Genomic DNA, 22957 nt, shown 5'->3' with positions numbered 1-22957 from the left:
AGTCAGCGTTTCCCTAGAGAATGGAGGGAGTGAAGGTTGAGCGTGCGCCAAGTCGTCTCTATACAAGGTGCGGCTCTGCAGAGAGCAATTCTTAAGATCCTGCCGGTCAGACCTGCAAGTTTTTGGTACTCACCATAAAGTCTTTTGCTTGTAGCTGTCATTGTGTAAGGCTTCATTTTCCCCAGCGGAGGCGCTGCTAGAAAACTGAACAGCAGGATCTGTGAAACCCCCAAAAGTTAAAGGGCTATTCCCATCTCCAATATCCTATCCCAATATGTAGTAGGTGTTATAATAATAATATTAGCAAATACCTCCAATTAGAAATGTAGTATAGTTCTTCTGATTCGCTATGTCTATTTCCTCATGTGCAGGACCTTGGGTATCCATGGTTACGACCACTACCTAACTAACTGTCACTATATCAGTGGTCATGACCATGGATACCTAAAGTCCTGCAACGTCTGTGAGGAAAGAGACATAGGGAATCAGAAGAACTATACTACATTTCTAATTGGAGATATTTGCTAATATTATTATTATAACACCTACTACATATTGGGATAGGATATTGGAGATGGAAATACCCCTTTGTCAAAGCAGCTAAACATAAAATGATCCAATATGCTGGAAGCAATTAGACAGATGTGTTTCATCTCTACACATGGAGGATGCAACATAAAGAGAAGAAAAGGTTTTTGTCTTGATTGAACACTGATCAAGAGATTCAATGTACTTTAATAACTCAATGACAGATACATTTTCTTTTTCACAATAACTGGGAGGGATAAAACATTAACAGGTGAATAGAAGAGTGTTAAAGGTCTCCAGGTATCGATATCAGCCCTCTCCCTACACACAAACTAAAGTTTGATATATTAGGAACATATCCAAACATTTTTTTTTCAACTGAACACCTTTCGAGGGATTTTCAGGTTGCGAAAAAAACTTTCTCCAGTTTTTTTTTCTTTTAAACTGTGCTTTATTCACCCTCCTCTGGTCCGGAGCAGAGTCTCTGCAGCAGCTCCTGTTATCTTGTCAAGTTAATGGCAATTCATCCAATTGCTGAGCTCATTAACTTGCTACAGACAATGGAAGCAGTGACAGACGCGGTGTTGGACCTGGGTAGGGTGAGTAAAGCATGAGATTTTTAAGACCTCGTGCACAGACACCGCAGGGACCTGACCGTCCAGAACGTAAGTCATCTTTCACGCCTGCATGACGGGCCGCGCTTCTTTAGCTTCCAGCTGAACTCCAGACCCGGAGAATCCCGTCCCACCCTGTAATACAAATACACCATGGTGAGACTCGCTGTCAACCAGGCAATCGCAAGGGGATGATAGGGGACCCAAAACATGTCTACATACCCTCTGCAGCACGATGATGTCCCTCTCTGTCAGCTTGTCCCCGCGGATCGGATCGGTCATATCCTTCTTGATTAGTTTTTCAACACATTCCAGGGTGACCACCGCTCCCCTGCAAAACAGAACATGGACTATAAATGTAATAACATTACAGGAGATACTGGGCACAAAACGTCTCACACTTCAACGCTACCAGTTCTAGTGACCATATTTTTTTTCCAGCAGTCCTCTACCTTCGTGTCACAGCACACCTTCCCCGTGGCCTGCACTGAGCATGAATAAGGAAGAGGCTGCAAGAAGGACGGTGGAGGATCAGGGAAGGAAACAACTAGAATCTGCTTAGAATGACTCTTTAATGCCTTAAGTTCTTGGGCTGTAATTAGTACATCCCGGGGGGGGGGGCTGGGCTAAAAATTAAAATGAAAAAAATATATATATAATATTTATTTAAAAGAAAACAGTTTAAATCACCTCTTTCCCCCATGCAAAAATAAAGGATTTAGGAAAAGATAAATAAATATATATAATAAACCCACCTCTCTCTCGCACCGCTATCGTTCCAGCGATGTTGGCACCTGGTCTTGTGTGACGTGAACGCTGCAGTCAATCGGTGGCCGCAGACTGGCTGCAGCACTCACGTGACGCAACAATGTCAACAGCAGCACCTACATGGTTGGAACGGCGGTTCGGCAGGAAGCAATCGTCCTTTGCATTTATTCTTTATGTGGCACTGAATTAATTAGGTTTAATCCCTATAAACCGCAATACAAAGTGACTGACAACGTCATATCTACTCTCTAAATGATAATAATAAAAAAGTCACTTTTCTATTAGCAGAAAAATAAGGGTAAGGTGCTCAGAAACAATTTTTTATTATTATTATTTTTCAAACTTCAGAATTTTTGTTTTTTAAGTGACTCAAAAAATAAAGAAAATGATTCAATCACAACTACAAGGGTTTGAACTTGCCAGAATTTAAGTAACCTGACAAATCATAAATTATTATTATTTATTTTTTTTAGGTGGGGGGGTTCACCATGTTGCCCCACTTGGAATTTCTTCCCCTTTTTCAGTACATTATATGGTTAAGTGAATGCCATCGTTCACATAAGAACAAGCTCACAGGTCTTCCCATGGAAAGTATACATATGTATACATACGTACAAGACACATCATGGGCCACTACCGCTTTCACCCACCAGGTGGCAGCATGACCCCACACTGCTGATGCTGAGCACAGATGGATGAGGCACGTTCTGGAATACAGGAATAACTGCTGTCTAGACTGCAGACGAGAAAGGGCGTCCGCAGCTCCGATGGGGGCAGAGAACGCAGCACGCATGCTGAGCACGGCCCAATCCTATCTGTACAACAAGCCAACGTTCGCTCACACTGGGATCATTAATAATAAAATGGTGATTAGTGATGCTGTAGAATAATGGGGTCAGACGTGCCCATCAAGAGAAGAGCTAACTCACGAGGGCCGCAGCACGGCGCAGGGTACGGAGTTGCCCAGCATGTCCCGGGTCACGGCGCAGACGTATCTGTCCTGGCGGTTTATCAGACCCACGCGGTCCACCTTGTCATCCACCGCCGTGAACTTCACCGAGATCAAGTCTTTCATCTTCAGGGGTCTCCCACTCATGGGGCAGTACACAGACTTGTCCTGTAACGAGAGAAGGGCAGGGATGGCTGAAAAAGGACCCTCAGCTGACCCATTACTACAATGCACCAAACAGTGAGAGGACATGTCACCCCCAACATGCATATTATACCAGCTGTACAAGGGACTGCATGGGGAACCGCACAGGAATGCACAGGGGGACTGCACATTTTATTGATAAAGTGCCTGAGAATTTTTTTTAGTGCAATTTTTTCAGCACACCCTCAGCAAAGAGAAGGTCTCTGCATTGTTATACCCCCTCAATTTGCATTTTGGGGTCTTCTCCTGCTCATTAACAGCGTTCGCTTCCCAAGAGCAAGTGTTGACTGAACTCAGCCCCCCCAAAATGCAAAATGAAAAGGCGTAATGATGCACTAAGCCTTTGGTCACATCAAGGGTGCACCGAAATCCCCTCATTTGCATCTTCTCAGACACTGTGCCATGGAAATGTATGATGGAAAGCGAGACTCACCGGCTTCTTCACCTGCGTCGATTTAGCTTCTGGGGTCAGTGATGGGATCCAAAAGCTGGGGAGCTGCTTATTCTTCTCCTCGCTGCTCTGCTGACTGCTGCTCCCCGCCTCTGCGGCCACCGCCCCGCCGCCCTCTGCTCATACAGAAAAAATAATGGAATTTCACATCACAGATTAGACATAGAAAATATCTTAATTTCACACTATTAGTGTAACCAGAAGCCTGACGTGACGGTGACAGACGTCGCGTCACACGACCGGCGCGGTTTGGACGTTACCTGCTCTCCTTGTGAAAGGATTAAGTGGTTTACTGATGATTGACATTTCTTTATCGAGGAATACTTTCATCTTGGATTCTTTGGCAGCTTTGCTTAATTCCTCCATTTCTGTTTTTTTCTCGTTCTTCTGTTTCTCGTACGCCTGTGTGATAAGTGAAAAAGAAAAGTAATTGTGCAGAAACCATCCCCCTCTTTCCAAAAAAAAAAGATGGCGGAATCGCATTTCTTCACATTTTCATCGCACTTGTAATTTTTTTCCCCGAAATGAAAGAAAATAAATGACGTCATTCAAAACTACAGCTTGTCTCAAAAACAAAAAACACCATAAGGCTTCATCGATAGAAAAAAAAGAAATAAAAAGTTGTGGGTCTTGGAAGACAGAGAATAAATGAAAACCTAAAACCGAGGGTGAGGGGACGAAGGACGGATCGGCCATGCCATGTCTATATCATGGAGAAAATCTTTCCCTTTAATCTAAGGCCAAAATGAGAGACGGATTCTGCACCAAAAATCCCCGAAAATTGAACATTACAAATCCCCTTACACTTGTCCCAGATTTTCTTTTTCTTTTCACTGCACATGCGACGGCAGATGTGGCAGAATGTTGATTATTGTGGCTTTATAGTAGATTTCATAGGGATCCATCGGCTACAAATCAGGACAATTGTCACCTTTTTTTTTTCTTATCACGTCAGAATAATATTTTTTACCTTCATCTGACGAGCAATTTCCCTTTTCTGATGTAATATGTACTCCAAAATTGCTTCTTTCTCATAAATGTATCCATCTGGCCTGAAAAAAAAAGGAAAAGTATGGTCAGACCTACAGGATCTCCTGTGGGAAAACATCCCGTCCTGCACTCCAGCTGACTGACAGTTCCCTCCCAAGTCTGTTAATAGGAAGCGAACTGTCAATCAACTGGAGCGGGAGGAGCCCTAGACTAGTCAGGTCTCTCCCTATGGTCCTTGTTTTCTCTGAAAAGTGGCAGCTTTTCAGAAAAAGATATACCTGACAGCTGGGCTCTGATTTAGGCCACGGCCCCACTATCAGCATTTGGTCAGTATGTTTTCTCAGGAGTGGGTGAAAAATGCAGAATTGGTGACTTGTTTCTATTTTACTTTTTCTATGATTGTTCCTCACCTGGTTTTGGCTGCCACTCCTGAGAAAAAATACTGACCAAATACTGATAGTGGGGCCGTGGCCTTATGCGGACTCTAGTGACGGTTCCCTTTAAAATATTCACCAGAATTTCCACACTAATAATAATTGCAGATCTTATGATCGGTCGATGCCGTGGTTTTCGGACACTTACGTCACCACCGGGTCTTTACACGGCTGAAGGGACAAGCAACAACAATCGAAATCTTTTACGGCATCTTTGCTGAGACGAACCGTCTGAGTGCCGTATCCCGAGGCGGCTGAAAACACAAGACGTCAGTGTGTCATTAATCAAAGCGGAAAATAGAACAGAATTCATAAAGTTTTTTGTGTTTTTTTTCCTCCCCTTTTCTAAGAGGCATAACTTTTTTTTTTACTTTTCCATTCACATGACGATTTTTTTTTTTGTTAGACTAGTTAATAGTTTTGAATCACATTTTTTTTTTCATTTTCCAGTAATTTGTATTTAACATGCAAATTACTGGAAAATGAAAAAAGAAAAAAAAGAAATTGATTTCTTTGCGTTTCATTTTCATCGCGTTCATTGTGCTGTAAGAATGACCTGGAGATGCGATTCTTCAGGTCACTAAGAATAAGGTGATACTTTTTTTTATTTTCGCTATTTTAATGTTTTAAAAATAATTCAAAACTTTGTAAAAACAAAAATTCAGTTTGTGCCGATTTTTTCCAAGAGCATTCTTTTTTTGCTGACAGAGCTGTGTGATGGCTTGTTTTTTTGTGTGTCGAGCTGTAGTTACTAGTGATGAGCGAGCACTAAAATGCTCGGGTGCTCGATGCTCGGGTCGAGCACATTGGAACACTCGGGTGCTCGACCCGAGCAACGAGCCCAATGTAAGTCTATGGGAAACTCGAGCATTTTTCAGGCGGCTCCCCACCGGCGGTCTGCAGAGGGCCTAAAAATTGTCCAAATCAATGGGAACAGTGCTCAAATGACAGGGGAACAGCATGGGGAAGACCCCTGGAAGCATTTCTGACTCCCAGGTCACTGCTGTCAGCAACGTGGTCAGAGTATCACGCCACTTTTACGGACTCTCAATAAAACATACAAAAACTAAACCAAAATGGATTTTCCTGGGAAATATGTTAAGGAACATCATTTCAGGGTAATGACTTGTATATAAGGCAAAATAAATAACCAAAAACAAAAATACTCCTCCACAACTTGGGCTATGTTCCACGTAGCGTTTTTGATACGTTTTTGCACTTTTGCATTGCTTTCAACCAAGACAAATGCATTCACCAGGAAATGTCATTTTAACATTTTACAACCTTATCTGGCCATGTGCTGTGTTACACATGCATACAGTGCTGAAAAGACATGGGAACAGCATGGGGAAGACCTCTGGAAGCATCTCTGACTTCCAGGTCACTGCCTAAAAGTGTGCCCATCATAAGTGATCCTTGGTGCATGCAAAGATGCCTCCCACCATGCACCTGTCATTGCAAACTTGCAACAATCACCGTCCACGTCCTTGTCCCAGTGCAGCGTTCAGTTGTCCTAACCCCATTCCTTGGAATGCAAGCGCAAGTATGCAGCCAGCCACCCACCCACCCACCCACTCACAGGCTGCAATACTATACTGACAAATTTTTGACAGCTGCTTGCACTTGAAATGTGGCTTTTTAGGCTAGTGGAGGCGGAAGCTTTTCACAACCTCATGGCGGCGGCCGGGTGTCAATACTCGGTATCTCCTCTGCCTTCCAAAATCAAGGGCCCCACAACATTACCTGTGCCCTCCCCACTGCACTTACTGGGAAGGACCGCCACAAACACGTGGACAGGTGAATGTGGCCAGAGATGGTACGGAGCCAGTCCACAACTTTTTTGCTGAGTTGTATTTAGCTCGGTGAAAGGACTGGCATAGAGGGAAACTATATCTACCCTGCGTGTCATTTCTCCCAGGAAGTCCTCTAATGCAGCTTGTTGCAGAAGCAATGGCAGCCCATCCAACATCAACTCGCACTTCTCAGTGGTGCTTTGCCACACACACATCTTTCTTTGTGCATTTAATTTCATGACTATAGAGTCGGGCAATGTCCTGATCTAAAATGCGGTTTGAGAAATAACATGCATAAGCAAGTCAGAACCGCATTAAAAAAAGCAGCCAAAGAGTGTCTGGGAACCTTCCCCCACACTTTTCTTAGCCAGGGCTGCTTCTCGGCAGGGATGGACGGGCCCACCAGAGAACCGGAGACTCCTCCGGCGGGCCCTGGTTTCTCCTTCAGGAGAGTTCATAGTGCCGAGGTGAGGCCATGATGATGATAGAGGCCACCATCTGCTTAGTTTTCTGTTACTCGGAATGCAAGTGCAAGTATGCAGCCAGCCACCCACCCACAGGCCGCAACACTAAACTGCCAGATTTCTGGACAGCTGCTTGCACTTGAACTGTGGTCTTTTAGGCTCATGGAGGCGGAAGCTGTTCACAACCTCATGCGTCATGTTCATACTCGGTCCCCAGCCGTCACTATTTCTCCCGGTGTTGTCTCTGCCTTCTACAAGCGCGGATCCCTGAACATAACCGCTGGTACTTTTCTGGGGGAATTTGCTTGCCTCCTACCAGCCTGGAATATTTCCAGTAAACTATGGTACAATGCCATGGTATTAGCACTGCCCCCAGTACCAGTAGCGAAGCCATCCCCAATTTCCTTCTCAGGAATTTTATTTGGTAGACTGAGTGGCTGCCCAAATACATTTTCTCACAAAGGAACTGAAGATAGAGTGGCGGTAGGTGCAAGTTTCTCCAGCCTGTTAGATATTAGAGGGTGAACGGCAGCACATTGGATCAGTGGTTAGCACTGAAGCCTTGCAGCGCTGGGATCCTGGGTTCAAATCCCAGCAAGGACAACATCTGCAAGGACTTTGTACGTTCTCCCTGTGTTTGCGTGTGTTTCCTCCTCAGTAAAAAAGCAGCCATAGAGTGTCCGGGAACCTTCCCACACAGTTTTCTTAGCCAGGACTGCTTTTCAGCAGGGTTGGACGGTCCCACCAAAGAATCCTCTGGTGTGCCTTGGCTTCTACATCAGGAGAGTTCATGATAGCGCTAACTTTGCAGCTGCTATGGGGCTCTTGGGTGGGGGAGAAAGGTTAGCCCTCAGAAGCAAATCCTCTGGTGGGCACAATGTTTTTCAATCTGAAACAGCTTCTCAGTGGGAGTTGTATTTCACCACAGCCATATTATTTAACTCGGTGAAAGGTCTGGCATAGAGGGAAACCGTATCTACTTCGGCTGTCATTTCTCCGTCACCATGTTCTGCCCATTGTCACACACGACCATGCCTGGCTGTATGTTCAGCGGTGAGAGCCACAGATCAGGCTGCTGTGTTACAGCTTTCAACAACTCTGCAACGCTGGGCATTTTGTCAATTAAGCATTAAGCATGTTATCTTCAGCACAGCCTGTTGCCGCTTGGCCAAGGCAGTGCTGCACTCCTGTCAGCTTGTGACTGATCTGGTCATTTCGGAGATGGAGGAGGAGGTGCAGGAGCTGAACAATGTGATTACATTGAGGTTACATTGGTGACGCTGTTTTTATACTAAAGAAAGTTCCTTTTTTTTTTACGTTATTTTTTAGGCATTCACCGGGAAATGTCATTTTAACATTTTACAACTTTGTCTGGCAATGTGGTGTGACACATCATCAGACACATTTCATTTATGATGGAGGGACTCTGAAAGTCATAAAGACTATTTTTATAGGGCCATCAGACGGCCCTTACTATTCTTAAAAGGCCAGCAGTTGACCCTCGCTATTGTTAGAGGGCCATCAGCCGGCTATGCTTTTTTGTTCCCATTTTTAACAAGTGGGTCTCCTATACTGTTATTGAGTAACCAGTGACTGCAAGGGCTGCCAAAAATTTGGACGCAACCCAATACCCCTTTGAAGAGACATAGAGAAGGGTCTCCGTAAAAAAAATGTTCCCATTATAAAGGAGCGGGTCTCCTATAGTGGTAATGCCCATGCTGTGACTGCAAGGGCTGCCAAAATTTGGGAAATACCCCACCAAAAATTTAAAGACACATAGAGCAGGGCCACAGTAACGACAAATTCCCATTAGAAAGGAGAGAGTCTGCTATACAGTTATAGGGTATGCAGTGAGTCCAACGGCTGACCAAATTTAGGAAAAACCCCACTAACAATTTAGGACACATAGGGCAGGGCCACAGAAACGACAAATTCCCATTAGAAAGGAGAGGGTCTCCCATAGTGTTGGCCTATGCAGTGAATGCAAGGGCTGCCAAAAATTGGGAGGCACTCCAATGCCCCTTGGAAAAGACGTGGAGGAGGGACTCATAAAAAAATGTTCCCATTAGAAAGGAGCGGGCCTCCTATACTTGTAATGCCCATGCACTAAGTGTATGGGCTGACAAACATTTACACGTGGGGGGTATAAATGAACATACTGTATAAATTTTTTTCATCATAAACACCCTTTAAAAAAATTATGTGGGTGTTGCATCATGGACCACGGTCACCCTGGTGATTTGGTGGTGGAGGATGAGGAGAAGGAGGGGGACAAGAGCAAATAGCCAAAATCAGGATGCGTATACCCATGTGTGGGTGTGAAAAGGTGCATGGGAATACACCTCCCAAGAAAAGACACTGGATTGGAGTTTATGTTACGCTGCTATCATTCGGTGGTGTTGAGAAGACTGGCCCAATCCAGCCCTTGTTCATTTTTATAAGAGTCAGCCTGTCAGCATTTTCAGTTGACAGGCGGATGAGCTTTTCAGTTATAATTCAACCAGCGGCACTAAAAACCCGCTCTGATAAAACACTGGCGGCAGGGCAGGCCAGGACCTCCAAGGCATAGAGAGTCAGTTCATTCCACGTATCCAGCTTGGATACCCAATAATTATAAGGCACAGCAGAATCATGGAGGACATTGGTAAGGTCGGCAAGGTACTCTCTCAGCATCTTCCCAAACTTTGCACTCCTTGTGAGAGTACCCCACGCCTCAGGGCCTGTGCGATGGGAGGGTCTGAGAAAACTCTCCCAGAACTTTGACGGTGTTCCTTTTCCTCTGCTGGATTGAAGTTGTGTTTCTCTCGCCTGTACTCCTTGGTTGTCCAACGAAGTTTGCCCTCTGACGCCAGCGTTTTCAGATGGGAATTTTTTTAATAGTTCTGCAACAAGGGCTTTCTGGTACTGCCCCATTTTTGTAGACCTGTCCGCCTCAGGAATAAGAGATATAAAGTTCTCCTTGTAGCGGGAGTCTAGAAGTGTCACCAACCAGTAATGACTGTCACCCAAAATTTTGAGAACGTGAGGGTCATGGGAAAAGCAGCGTAACATAAACTCAGCCATATGTGCCAGACTGCTAACAGGCAAGACTTCCTTGTCTTCACAAAGAGGATGACTGACCATGCTCTCCTCCTCCTCCTCTCTGTCCTCTGGCCATCCACGCTGAACAAACGGTATGACAGTTGTGCAGGTAGTACCGTCTATAGCGCATGAAACTAGCTCCTGTCCTTCCTCCTCCTCCTCTTCCTCATTGTCACCCAATCCACGTTGGGATGAGATGAGGATGGGCTGTGTATAATCACCCTGTATGGTTCCTTGCTCCATCTCATCGTGCTCCGCCTGCAATGCATCCTCTTTGATTGTGAGCAGAGAGCGTTTCAGAAGACAGAGAAGTGGGATAGTGACGCTAATTATGGCGTCATCGCCGCTCACCATCTTGGTGGAGTCCTCAAAGTTTTGGAGGATGGTACATATGTCTGACATCCATGTCCACTCCTGAGGTCTTATGTTTGGAGTCTGAACTGAATAGCGACGACCTTGTTGATGCTGGTACTCAACAACTGCCCTCTTCTGCTCACAAATCCTTCCCAACATCTGCAGTGTAGAGTTCCAACGCGTGGGGACATCACACACCAGTCTGTGAGCCGGAAGCTGCAAACGCTGCTGAAACACGGCAAGGGCGGCGGAAGCTATAGCTGACTTTCTAAAATGGGCACACAGGCGGTGTACTTTAACAAGTAGATCCGGCAGCTCCAGGTAGGATTTGAGAAACCGCTGAACCACGAGGTTAAGCACATGGGCCAGGCATGGTACGTGTGTGAGCTCGCCTCACCTCAGAGCCGCCACCAGGTTCCGGCCATTGTCACACATGACCATGCCTGGCTGTAGGTTCAGCGGTGTGAGCCACAGATCTGCCTGCTCTTTCAGAGCTGTCCGCAACTCTTCAGCATTGTGCGGTTTATCACCTAAGCATATTAGCTTCAGCATAGCCTGTTGCCACGTGGCCGAGGCAGTGCTTCCAGCTTGTGACTGATGTGGTCATTTCAGAGATGGAGGCTGAAGAAGAGGTGGAGGATGAGGTGCAGGAGCTGTAGACTGTGGGGGCAATCCTGATTGACCTAGGGCCCGCAATCCTCGGCATTGGGAGGACATGTTCCATCCCAAGGTCCGACTGGGTCCCAGCTTCCACTATGTTAACCCAGTGTGCCGTCAGCGTGATGTACCGTCCCTGCCCACAAGCACTTGTCCACGTGTCCGTGGTTAAGTTGACTTTCCCAGTAACTGCGTTGTTGAGGGCACGGCTAATGTTGTGGAACACGTGCTTGTGTAATGCGGGGACGGCACACCGGGAGAAATAGTGGCGGCTGGGGACCGAGTACCGAGGGGCAGCCGCCGCCAACAGGTTGCGTAATGCTTCCGTCTCCACGAGCCTAAAAGGCAACATTTCAAGCACAAGCAGTCGTGAAATGTGGGAATTTAGTAGTGTGGCCTGTGGGGCGTTGGCTGCGTATTTGCGCTTGCGTCCCAAGGACTGGGGTATGGACAACTGAACGCTGCGCTGGGACAAGGACATGGACGTGCTTCCTGATGCTGCTACTTGAGAGTGCGCAATGACAGGTGCAGGGCAGGAGGCATCTTCGCATGCACCATGGACAGGGGATTGGCTTGCATGCACAACAGCGGAAGAAGCAATGGAGCCACCTGCAGATACTGTTCCTGGACCCTGGGGTTCAGCCCACAAAGTAGGGTGCTTTGCAGCCATGTGCCTGACCGTGCTGTGTGTGGTCAGGCTGGTCGTTTTGGCACCCCTGCTGATGCTGGCCTGGCAGGTGGTGCAAATGGCCTTTTTGGGGTTATCGGCAGAGTCTTTAAAAAACAACCAGACTCGGGAAGACCTAACAGTTGTACTGGCAACTTCCTTTGTTTTGGTGTTACGGGGAACGGTTGCTTGCCTTCTGTCTGTGGCCACCACACTGCTTTTTCTTGCCTGTTGGGGTGCTCTGCCTCCCTCCCCCTGTGTGCTGCTGCATTATTTGGGGGAGGGGTGATTTTTTTTTCCCCTTCATTTTGGAATTTTATATTTTGATAGATCAGACTTTCACAGACCTGACTATACCGAGTATGCTTGACATTTCGATTTTTTTTATATTTCTTTATTCTAGGATGAAGATAATGGGAGGAGAGGTGATTCGATTTCTATGTGTTTTTTTTTCTTTTTTCACTTTTCCTTGTATATGTTTAGGTCCCACAATGTGTGATTGTTTGTTGATCACTTGTACAATACACTAAGATGATTTTGTATTTGGTCAGTATTCGGTCATTATTTTTTCTCAGGAGTTGGAGCCAAAACCAGGAGTGGGTGATAAATGCAGAATTGGTGACTTGTTTCTATTATATCTTTTCTCTGATTGTTCCTCACCTGGTTTTGGCTCCCACTCCTGAGAAAAAATACTGACCGAATACTGACCAAATGCTAATAGTGGGGCTGTGGCCTAAAGTGAAAAATCACACTGACCTGTGGGCTTTATAGGAGCACCAGGATGGCAGAGATCGGCGCCCACAGCAGGCCACCAGCTGCTATGGGATCCAATGTGCAGGCCGATCACAACCATCTAGACGTTGGGAGCTTGGTCCAGTCGCTGCTATTAGAGGCGGGTGCTGGCTGTACCACACTGAAAGCACCTGTTTGGTGCAGCCTAACCTGACGTAGGATGAACTACTACACCCTATGTAGCTAAAAGGGTTATATGAGGAACACTCATGTATGATGCGGTATATTCCGATTCATTTAGGAGACATCAATGAAGCTACAGTCACAGGATACATTGCCCTACAATGTCTGCAGACATCTGATGAGTAACTAATAATTCTAGATAGTCCGGGACAACCACAATATGGATCCCCGCTGTCCTCAAGGGTGATTTCACATCGCAGATCCACCATAAAAATCGCATTTTGCTAGTGCAAATTAATTTGCCAGTCTACAACAGTGGTCTATGGCCCCCGGATGAAAGCAGGAGAATGACCTCTTACCCAAATCTTATTTTGATTAGCCGGCCTGGTGCGATGGCAGATGATGTTGTGCCAGGCTGGCTAATCGAAAGAAGAGCTAAGGATGCCTGGAGGGAGGAGGCGTCTCTCCCGCTCACATACTGTCATTCGCACCAACCTGTATCTTTCTTTTTCTCGTAGTAGGTGTATACGGCCCCGGCAGTGCAGTTTTTTCCATGCCTCGTCATTTTTCAAGTTGTGTGTACGTAACTGTGAAAAAATAAAATATACATATATGTAGTAAAGCAAAATATGGACAGTAACAGATGTAAGATCGTGACGTCAAGACGTGCCCTTATGGTGTGGATTGATGGCCAAGGCGGACAGAAGAGAACCAGACAGCAAGGCGGCCAGAGAAGTGTTAGTTTTGCCTCTGCGGCATCCTTGGACTGAAGCAAAGAGCTTCAAACCACTGCCCTTGTAGCCTAGGAGACCGGCCACCGCTGATAAGACAGCAGAGGTGGCTGGTAACCAAGGCAATAAGCAGTAAACAATAAAAACTAAAAATTCTGCTGTTTTCATGGCTGGAAAGGAGTTTTAATAAGAGATAAAATGTTTGTTTTTTTAACGATAATTTAGCATTTTTCTCCTATTTAAGAAAAAAAAAACACCTTTAAGGGGTTAAAAAATGTCTAGATTCGAAAAAAAGTCACTATAGAATAGTTTTTTCCACTATTTCAGTTGTTGCCATGGAAATGTGTCAGCTCAGAGGTGACTTCATAGTGCTACTGCACGGAAACAGCCTTAGAACTACAAGTCTCAGCATTCCTCCCCCTCCAAGAGCTGCTGGACGTTCAACTACGGCAGAGAAGTTCCGCACAGTAGAAAGGTATGAAGAAGGACTGATAAGAGGACACTCGCCGCACCGTGCGTCTTGTTTACCTCAAAAATGTCGCTCTGTACGGAAACCCGGGTGTCGCAGGGTGATGATGTGCGGAGTTGCCAGTAGCTAACACGTGTTTGGGAGAGGCGGGGCCGACGGTTAAGGCGTTCTTATTCTAGTGACGTCATCTGTACGGAAACCCGAGTGTCGCAAGGTGATGACGTAGAGGCACCGCCAGTAACTGACACGTGATCAGAAAAGGCGGGACCTATAGGTAGGGCGTTCTTATTCCGATGACGTCATTTGGGCGGGAAAGGGAAGCGTTAGCGTTGGTTTTTCTAGACCTTGTAGCCAGAATGGCTGTGCCTGAGGCCGTGAAAGAACAGAGAGCTCCGTGCTGGGCAGCCATAGAAATATAGCACAATAAAAGTTGTTACTTATGGTGTAAATACGTCACTAAAGACATATATCACAGATATAGTGTATTTCAATACAATAATTCAATAATTTTCTGTCAGGTTTCACTCCAGGCTACCTGAGGGCCAGTCTTAACCCCAATAAGCCCCTTATATTTTATTTTTTTTATTAAAATGCAATGAAATACGTGTTAGACCACAGAGATGAGGTGTAACGCACATATAATTGGCAAAACTGCGTTTGTAGCCTGGTTGTCCCCTATGTAAACATGTCGGCAGGACCCGTGATGAAGAAGCGAAACGCATCTGTCTCAGTTCGGATGGATGCTGACGCCAGGACTTACTGTGGGACTCCCGATCCGTGCTCAGCACAAAGAGGATGTTGAGTTTGGGTCAAGAGATGTGAAATCCGTCTGAACCCGGCCTTATCGGCAGCACATTGCCCTTTGTACACAGAGGATGTGCTGCCGATAACACGGAAAGAATGATCGGCGCTCAGTAAGTTATAGTGAAGGGACGAAATTGAGGAAAAGCTCGTTCCCAATCAACCGACCGTGTAAACATGCAGGCGTTCAAGCAAAACACTTGTTCCCTAGGTGATCTGATCATTTATGATCGCTATCGGCAGCACGTCGCCCGGTGTAAAATGGAGGTGCGCTGCTCACAACATGATTACCGTATGGTGTCAGAATGGTCATAGTAGCGATTTTTCTGTCTCCATCATTGTTGGTCCGTGCAGACAAGCACTAAAAGACTAAAGATAGTTGTCGGCAGCTATAGATGGCAGCTATCTCTCCCGAATCCTCCATACACAGGAGCGAGCATTTACACTCTCTACAAGAGAGCCGCCATCAGACTTCTCCGATGGTCGAACTCGATGGAAACAAAAGGATGTTCTGACTTCATTATTGTCGGTCCGTGTAAACAGACACTAAAAGACTAAGGATAGCTGTCGGCCGATGGCAGCTATCTCTCTCCTGAATCCTCCATACACAGGAGCGGGCATTCACACTCTACGATAGAGCCGCCAACAGACTACTCCGATGGTCGACCTCGCTGGAAACAAATAGATGTTCTGTCTTCATCATTGTTGGTCCGTGTAGACAAGCGCTAAAAGACTAAGGATTGTTGTCGGCAGCTATAGATGGCAGCTATCTCTCTCCTGAATCCTCCATACACAGGAGCGAGCATTCACACTCTCTACGATAGAGCTGCCAACAGACTATTCCGATGGTCGACCTCGCTGGAAACAAATAGATGTTCTGTCTTCATCATTGGTGGTCCGTGTAGACAAGCGCTAAAAGACTAAGGATTGTTGTCGGCAGCTATAGAGGGCAGCTATCTCTCTCCTGAATCCTCCATACACAGGAGCGGGCATTCACCCTCTCTACGAGAGAGCCGCCAACAGACTTCTCCGATGGTCGACCTCTCTGGAAACAAAGGATGTTCTGTCTTCATTATTGTTGGTTCGTGTAAACAGTCACTAATAGACTAAGGATAGCTGTCGGCCGATGGCAGCTATCTCTCCCAATTCCTCCATACACAGGAACGAGCAATCACACTCTCTACGTGAGAGACTCTGATAGACTACTCCGATGGTAGACCTCGCTGAAAACAATAGGATGTTCTCTCTTCATCATTGTCGGTCCGTGTAAACAGACATTAAAAGACTAAGGATAATGTCCCAGGTGTGTCAAGTGTGAGTTGCTCTGGATCCAGCTGTAGAAGGTCACTGCGCTTGGCATTGCAGACGCCTTCTTGATCCTCTCATCTCTGTAATAAGAGGCAAATAGCGCTCCGTGCCTCCCAAGTCTCGCTGTGTGGCTAAGCAGTACTGTACAGCCACGTATGGGGTATTTCCGGGGCAGGCTCCAGGCTTTCGTGGACCCCGGGCGAAAGAGTCTCAGTGGGCCTCTTTAGCACATACCACGATTCATGATGCACAGATATGGTGGAGAAATATAGGTATACAACACATGGCCCAGGCTGTCCCCTCATCCTTCACATATGCAGACATGCACACATGCACAGTAGGCAGACATGCACACACGCACCCAGTGCGCAGACATGCACACACACACATACAGTACGCAGACATGCACACGCACACATACAGTACGCAGACATGCACACAGATAGTACGCAGACATACACACGCTCACGGTATGCACACACGGTACGCAGACATGCTCACGCACAATATGGTGACATGCATACACACAGTACGCAGACATGCACACACAGTACGCAGATATGCACACACACAGTACGCAGACATGCACACACACAGCACGCAGACATGCACACACACAGCACGCAGACATGCACACACAGTACGCAGACATGCACACACACAGTACGCAGACATGCACACACACAGCACGCAGACATGCACACACACAGCACGCAGACATGCACACACAGTACGCAGACATGCACACACACAGTACGCAGACATGCACACACACACAGTATGAAGACATGCGCACATATGCAGGCATGCACACGCATGCACATGGTACACAGATATACACACATACAATGCGCAGACACACACATACACAAACACAAACATATACACAGATAGACACATACATACATACATATTTGAACACAAATTCTTAAAAACACATAAAATAGACATAAATATATACACTGTGTGCCGAATTATTAGGCAAATGAGTATTCTGATCACATGATACTTTTTATACATGTTGTCCTACTCCAAGCTGCATAGGCTTGAGAGCCAACTACCAATTAAGTAAATCTGGTGATGTGCATCTCTGTAATGAGGAGGGGTGTTGACTAATGACATCAACACCCTATATAAGGTGTGCTTAATTATTAGGCAACTTACTTTCCTTTGGCAAAATGGGTCAGAAGAGAGATTTCACGGGCTCTGAAAAGTGCAAAATTGTGAGATGTCTTGCAGAGGGATGCAGCAGTCTGGAAATTTCCAAACTTTTGAAGCGTGATCACCGAACAATCAAGCGTTTCATGGCAAATAGACAACAGGGACGCAAGAAGCGTGTTGGCCAAAAAAGGCGCAAAATAACTGCCCATGAATTGAGGAAAATCAAGCGCGAAGCTGCCAAGATGCCATTCGCCACCAGTTTTGCCATATGTCAGAGCTGCAACGTTACTGGAGTATCAAAAAGCACAAGGTGTGTGACATGGCCAAGGTAAGGAAGGCTGAAAAACGACCACCTTTGAACAAGAAACATAAGATAAAACTTCAAGAATGGGCCAAGAAATATCTTAAGACTGATTTTTCAAAGGTTTTATAGACTGATAAAATGAGAGTGACTCTTGATGGGCCAGATGGATGGGCCAGAGGCTGGATCTGTTAAGGGCAGAGAGCTCCACTCCGACTCAGACGCCAGCAAGGTGGAGGTGGGGTACTGGTATGGGCTGGTATCATCAAATATGAACTTGTGGGACCTTTTCAGGTTGAGGATGGAGTGAAGCTCAACTCCCAGACCTACTGCCAGTTTCTGGAAGACAACTTCTTCAAGCAGTGGTACATGAAGAAGTCGGTATCGTTAAAGAAAAACATGATTTTCATGCAGGACAATGCTCCATCACATGCATCCAACTACTCCAAAACCAGGGGAGGAGTCCTGAGGAGATAATTTGCATATTCCCACTGCATTTTGGGGTAAGTGAAGAGTCTCCGCGAGCTCAAAGAACACTGGATTTTGGCTGTTGGAGCTGAAAAGAGGACATCGGTAAACCAGGGGAGGAGTCCTGAGGAGATAATTTGCATATTCCCACTGCATTTTGGGGTAAGTGAAGAGTCTCCGCGAGCTCAAAGAACACTGGATTTTGGCTGTTGGAGCTGAAAAGAGGACATCGGTAAACCGCGCGCCTACCGGCGCGCGCATTTTGCAGCTTTTTTTTTAAGCTTTTTTCACTGTTTTCAGAACATTAACAATAAGAACATGGAAGAGTCCAGGAGCCATTTGGTGAGCTGCATATCCTGCTACATGTTCACAGACTTGCCAGTGGAAAAGCCAAACTTCACATGCCAGAAATGCAAGCTTGTGTCCCTGTTGGAGGAAAAGTTGCGAAATCTAGAAGAGAGGTTAACTACCTTGAAAATCATTAAGGAAGGTGAAGAGTTCTTAGACAGAGCAGAATTATCTCTTCATGATTCAGAAAGAGAAGAAATTCGAACTGCACCTGACGAAACAGAGGAATGGAAGCATGTGACCCACAGAAGCAGGAGGATCGAGAGGCAGTCAGCACCCATACTGCTCAGGAACCAGTACCAGGCTCTCACGCAGGAGAACCATGAAGAAATACAGCAAAATAAGACTTTGCCAGCAATGAATAACCTTGTAAGCCCTCAGAATCCTCCTGGATGGAGAAAGAAGAATGTTGTGAAGAAAAAACGGAGAGTGGTGGTTATGGGGGATTCCCTGTTAAGAGGAACAGAGGCCACTATCTGCAGACCAGACATAACCTCAAGAGAAATGTGCTGTCTTCCAGGAGCAAAAATTAAAGATGTGTCTGACAGGATATCAAGACTCTTCAGACCTACAGATCACTACCCATTCCTGCTAATACATGTGGGGACAAATGACACCGCAAGAAAGGACCTGGAAACCATCTGCAGTGACTTTGAAGACTTAGGCAAGAAAGTGAAAGAATTGGGAGCGCAGGTGGTCTTCTCATCCATCCTCCCAGTGGATGGCCATGGAACAATGAGGTGGAATAAGATTCTACAGGTGAACAACTGGCTACGTCGATGGTGCCGTCAACAAGGATTTGGATTTCTGGATCACGGAATGAATTACCTATACGATGGACTACTTGCTAGAGATGGGGTGCACCTTACGAAGACTGGAAAACATGTATTTGGAAGTCACCTTGCTACACTCATCAGAAGAGCTTTAAACTAGAACAATGTGGGAAGGGAAGCAAAAGGCCAGAAAAAGCCATACAGCTGACAAATACTATTGAGATCTCTGCTACTGGAAGTGGAAAAGAAGAACAAAGACAAAACAATTTAAATAATAAAAATATGGGAGGAAGAGAAACCAATCACAAACTAAAATGTTTTTATACAAATGCACAAAGCATGGGCAACAAACAAGGAGAATTGGAACTACTAATGCAGGAAAAGGAATATGATGTCATTGGAATCACTGAAACTTGGTGGGACGATACACATGATTGGAATAAAAGGCTAAAAGGATACAACTTATTTGCAAGAAACAGACTTGATAAACGAGGAGGAGGTGTTGCATTGTATGTTAAAAAAGCGTATATCTGCACAGAGATCGAAGCTTCAGAGACTGGGAGTTCTGTGGAAACTGTTTGGGTAAGAATACAAGGAGAGAACAACGGAAAGGACACCATTGTAGGCATTTACTACAGGCCACCTGGGCAAGCTGAAGATATGGATGAACTCTTTATGTATCAAATGACCAAGTTCTCCAAAAAATATGACGTAGTGGTCATGGGAGATTTCAACTATCCAGACATTTGTTGGGAATCTCTCTCAAGTAAAACTAACAGGTCAAGCAAATTCTTATCCTCTCTTGCTGACAACTTTATCTTCCAAAAGGTAGGGGAGAAAACAAGGGGATCTGCTACTTTGGATCTAATCCTTATAAACAGGGAGGAAATGGTTGAGGAGGTAAAGGTGGCTGGGACCCTAGGAGGCAGCGATCATGCTATTATAGAATTTTGGATAACTAGAGGAGGAAGACATGTGAAGACTCAAACTTCAAGGTTAGATTTTAGAAAGGCAGATTTTAAGAGACTCAGAAAGAGAATAGGAGGGATCCAATGGCTGGATGTCCTTAAGGACAAAAATGTCCAGGAAGAATGGGAAATTTTTAAAAATGAGATTCTCAAAGCACAATCGTTAACAATCCCGAAAAGTAGGAAGAATGGGAAGCATTTAAGGAAACCAGGATGGATGAACACAGAACTTAAACACATGCTAAAAAGAAAGAAAGAAATGTTTATTAAATGGAAAGAGGGAGGCATATCTAAAGAAGATTATAATGCAGTCTGCAGATCCTGTAGGGCACGTATCAGGTTAGCTAAAGCTGACAATGAATTAAGGCTTGCAAGAGATGTCAAAAGCAATAAAAAAGGATTTTGGGGGTATGTCAAAAGTAAAAGAAAAGTCAAAGATGCTATAGGATTTTTACAGGATGAAAATGGAGAAATGGTAAGAGAGGATGTTGAGAAGGCCGAACTTTTTAATTCCTATTTTGCATCTGTTTTCTCTCAGAAAGAAAATGTAACATCAACTGATCTTCACTGTCCTTTTAAAGGAATAGAGGAATCCAAGTTATCTGTAAACCGAAAGATTGTGAGGGAATATTTAGCTAACATAAATGAGTTCAAGTCTCCAGGTCCAGATGAATTACACCCCAGAGTACTGAAGGAGATCGTAGAAGAAATTTTAGAACCACTCTCCATAATCTTTGAAAATTCTTGGAGAACAGGAGAAGTCCCAGAAGACTGGAGAAGAGCAAATGTTGTTCCTATCTTCAAAAAGGGGAAGAAGGTGGACCCAGGGAACTATAGGCCGGTGAGTCTGACTTCTATACCAGGAAAGATCTTTGAACAAATTATTAAACAACATGTATGTAAGTACATGGATAAGAATGAAGTGATTAACCAGAGTCAGCATGGGTTTGTAACTAACAAGTCATGTCAGACTAACTTAATTTCCTTCTATGACAGAATCACTGACTGGGTGGATCAGGGAAATGCTGTAGATATAGTATATCTTGACTTCAGCAAAGCATTTGACAAAGTATCTCACACCATCCTTATTGAAAAAATGACCAAGTATGCAATGGACCAGGCAACTGTTAGGTGGATTCATAACTGGCTTAGTGATCGGACTCAAAGGGTGGTTGTAAATGGCTTCACATCCAGCTGGATGAATGTCTCAAGTGGGGTACCACAGGGCTCCGTCCTGGGACCTGTATTGTTCAACATCTTTATCAATGATTTAGATGAAGGAATTGAGGGTAAGCTGATTAAATTTGCTGATGACACAAAGCTAGGAGGGATAGCTAATACTAGAGAAGAGAGAGAGAGGATTCAAAAAGACCTAAATAAACTGGAGCAGTGGGCAGCAACCAACAGAATGGTTTTTAACAGGGAAAAATGCAAAGTACTACATCTGGGCAATAAAAATGAAAAAAGCATATACAGAATGGGAGGAATAGAGCTAAGCAACAGTACATGTGAAAAAGACTTAGGTATACTAATAGATCATAGACTGAACATGAGTCAACAGTGTGATGCAGCAGCAAAAAAGGCAAATACAATTCTGGGATGTATTAACAGAAGCATACAGTCTAGATCACGTGAAGTCATTATCGGTCTTTACTCCTCTTTGGTCAGACCTCATCTGGAATACTGTGTACAGTTTTGGGCACCACATTTTAAAAAAGACATAGACAAACTGGAGCAAGTTCAGAGAACAGCGACCAGAATGGTGACTGGTCTGCAAACCATGTCCTATGAGGAACGGTTGCAGGATTTGGGAATGTTTAGCTTGCAAAAAAGAAGACTGAGAGGAGACTTAATAGCTGTCTACAAATATGTCAAGGGCTGTCACATTGTAGAAGGATCATCTTTATTCTCATTTGCACAAGGAAAGACTAGAAGCAATGGGATGAAACTAAATGGGAGGAGACACAGATTAGATATTAGAAAAAACTTTTTGACAGTTAGGGTGATTAATGAGTGGAACAGGCTGCCACGAGAGGTGGTGAGTTCCCCTTCAATGGACGTCTTCAAACAGAGGCTGGACAGACATCTGTCTGAGATGATCTAGTGAATCCTGCTTTGAGCAGGGGGTTGGACCAGATGACCCAGGAGGTCCCTTCCAACTCTACCATTCTATGATTCTATGATTCTATGATTCCACTGGCGTGGCTGGCCAGTAAAGGTCTAAAAGAAGAAAAAATAATGACATGGCCCCCTTGTTCACCTGATCTGAACCCCATAGAGAACCTGTGGTCCATCATAAAATGTGAGTTCTACAGGGAGGGAAAACAGTACACCTCTCGGAACAGTGTCTGGGAGGCTGTGGTGGCTGCTGCACGCAATGTTGATCGAAAACAGATCAAGCAACTGAGAGAATCTATGGATGGAAGGCTGTTGAGTGTCATCATAAAGAAAGGTGGCTATATTGATCACTAATTTTTTTTTATTTTTTTTTTTACATGTCAGAAATGTTTATTTCTAAATTTTGTGCACTGATATTGGTTTACCTGGTGAAAATAAGCAAGTGAGATGGGATTATATTTGGTTTTTATTAAGTTGCCTAATAATTCGGCAAAGTAATAGTTACCTGCACAAACAGATATCCTCCTAAGATAGCCAAATCTAAAAAAAAAAACACTCCAACTTCCAAAAATATTAAGCTTGGATATTTATGAGTCTTTTGGGTTAATTGAGAACATAGTTGTTGATCAATAATAAAAATAA

The 22957-nt window shown here is 44.9% G+C and overlaps 1 protein-coding gene across 1 annotated transcript; it reads right to left on the bottom strand.

Moving 5' to 3' along the window:
• Positions 1-692: 692 nt before the first annotated feature.
• Positions 693-14285, bottom strand: NOSIP (nitric oxide synthase interacting protein). The gene is made up of 9 exons (XM_073657732.1): positions 14129-14285; positions 13365-13456; positions 5087-5192; positions 4485-4566; positions 3775-3916; positions 3497-3630; positions 2840-3027; positions 1365-1473; positions 693-1277 (listed from the first exon to the last, which is right to left on the bottom strand). The coding sequence occupies exons 2-9, from the start codon at positions 13432-13434 to the stop codon at positions 1206-1208; spliced, it is 903 nt and encodes a 300-aa protein (XP_073513833.1). The 5' UTR covers positions 13435-13456; positions 14129-14285; the 3' UTR covers positions 693-1205.
• Positions 14286-22957: the final 8672 nt, after the last annotated feature.

Source organism: Phyllobates terribilis, unplaced genomic scaffold (assembly GCF_046119375.1).
Source record: "Phyllobates terribilis strain yellow unplaced genomic scaffold, ASM4611937v1 Scaffold_12__6_contigs__length_324123572, whole genome shotgun sequence".
Taxonomy (NCBI): Eukaryota; Metazoa; Chordata; class Amphibia; order Anura; family Dendrobatidae; genus Phyllobates; species Phyllobates terribilis.
Note: the sequence above shows the minus strand (reverse complement) of the source record. Positions and strands in the feature narration are given on the sequence as shown.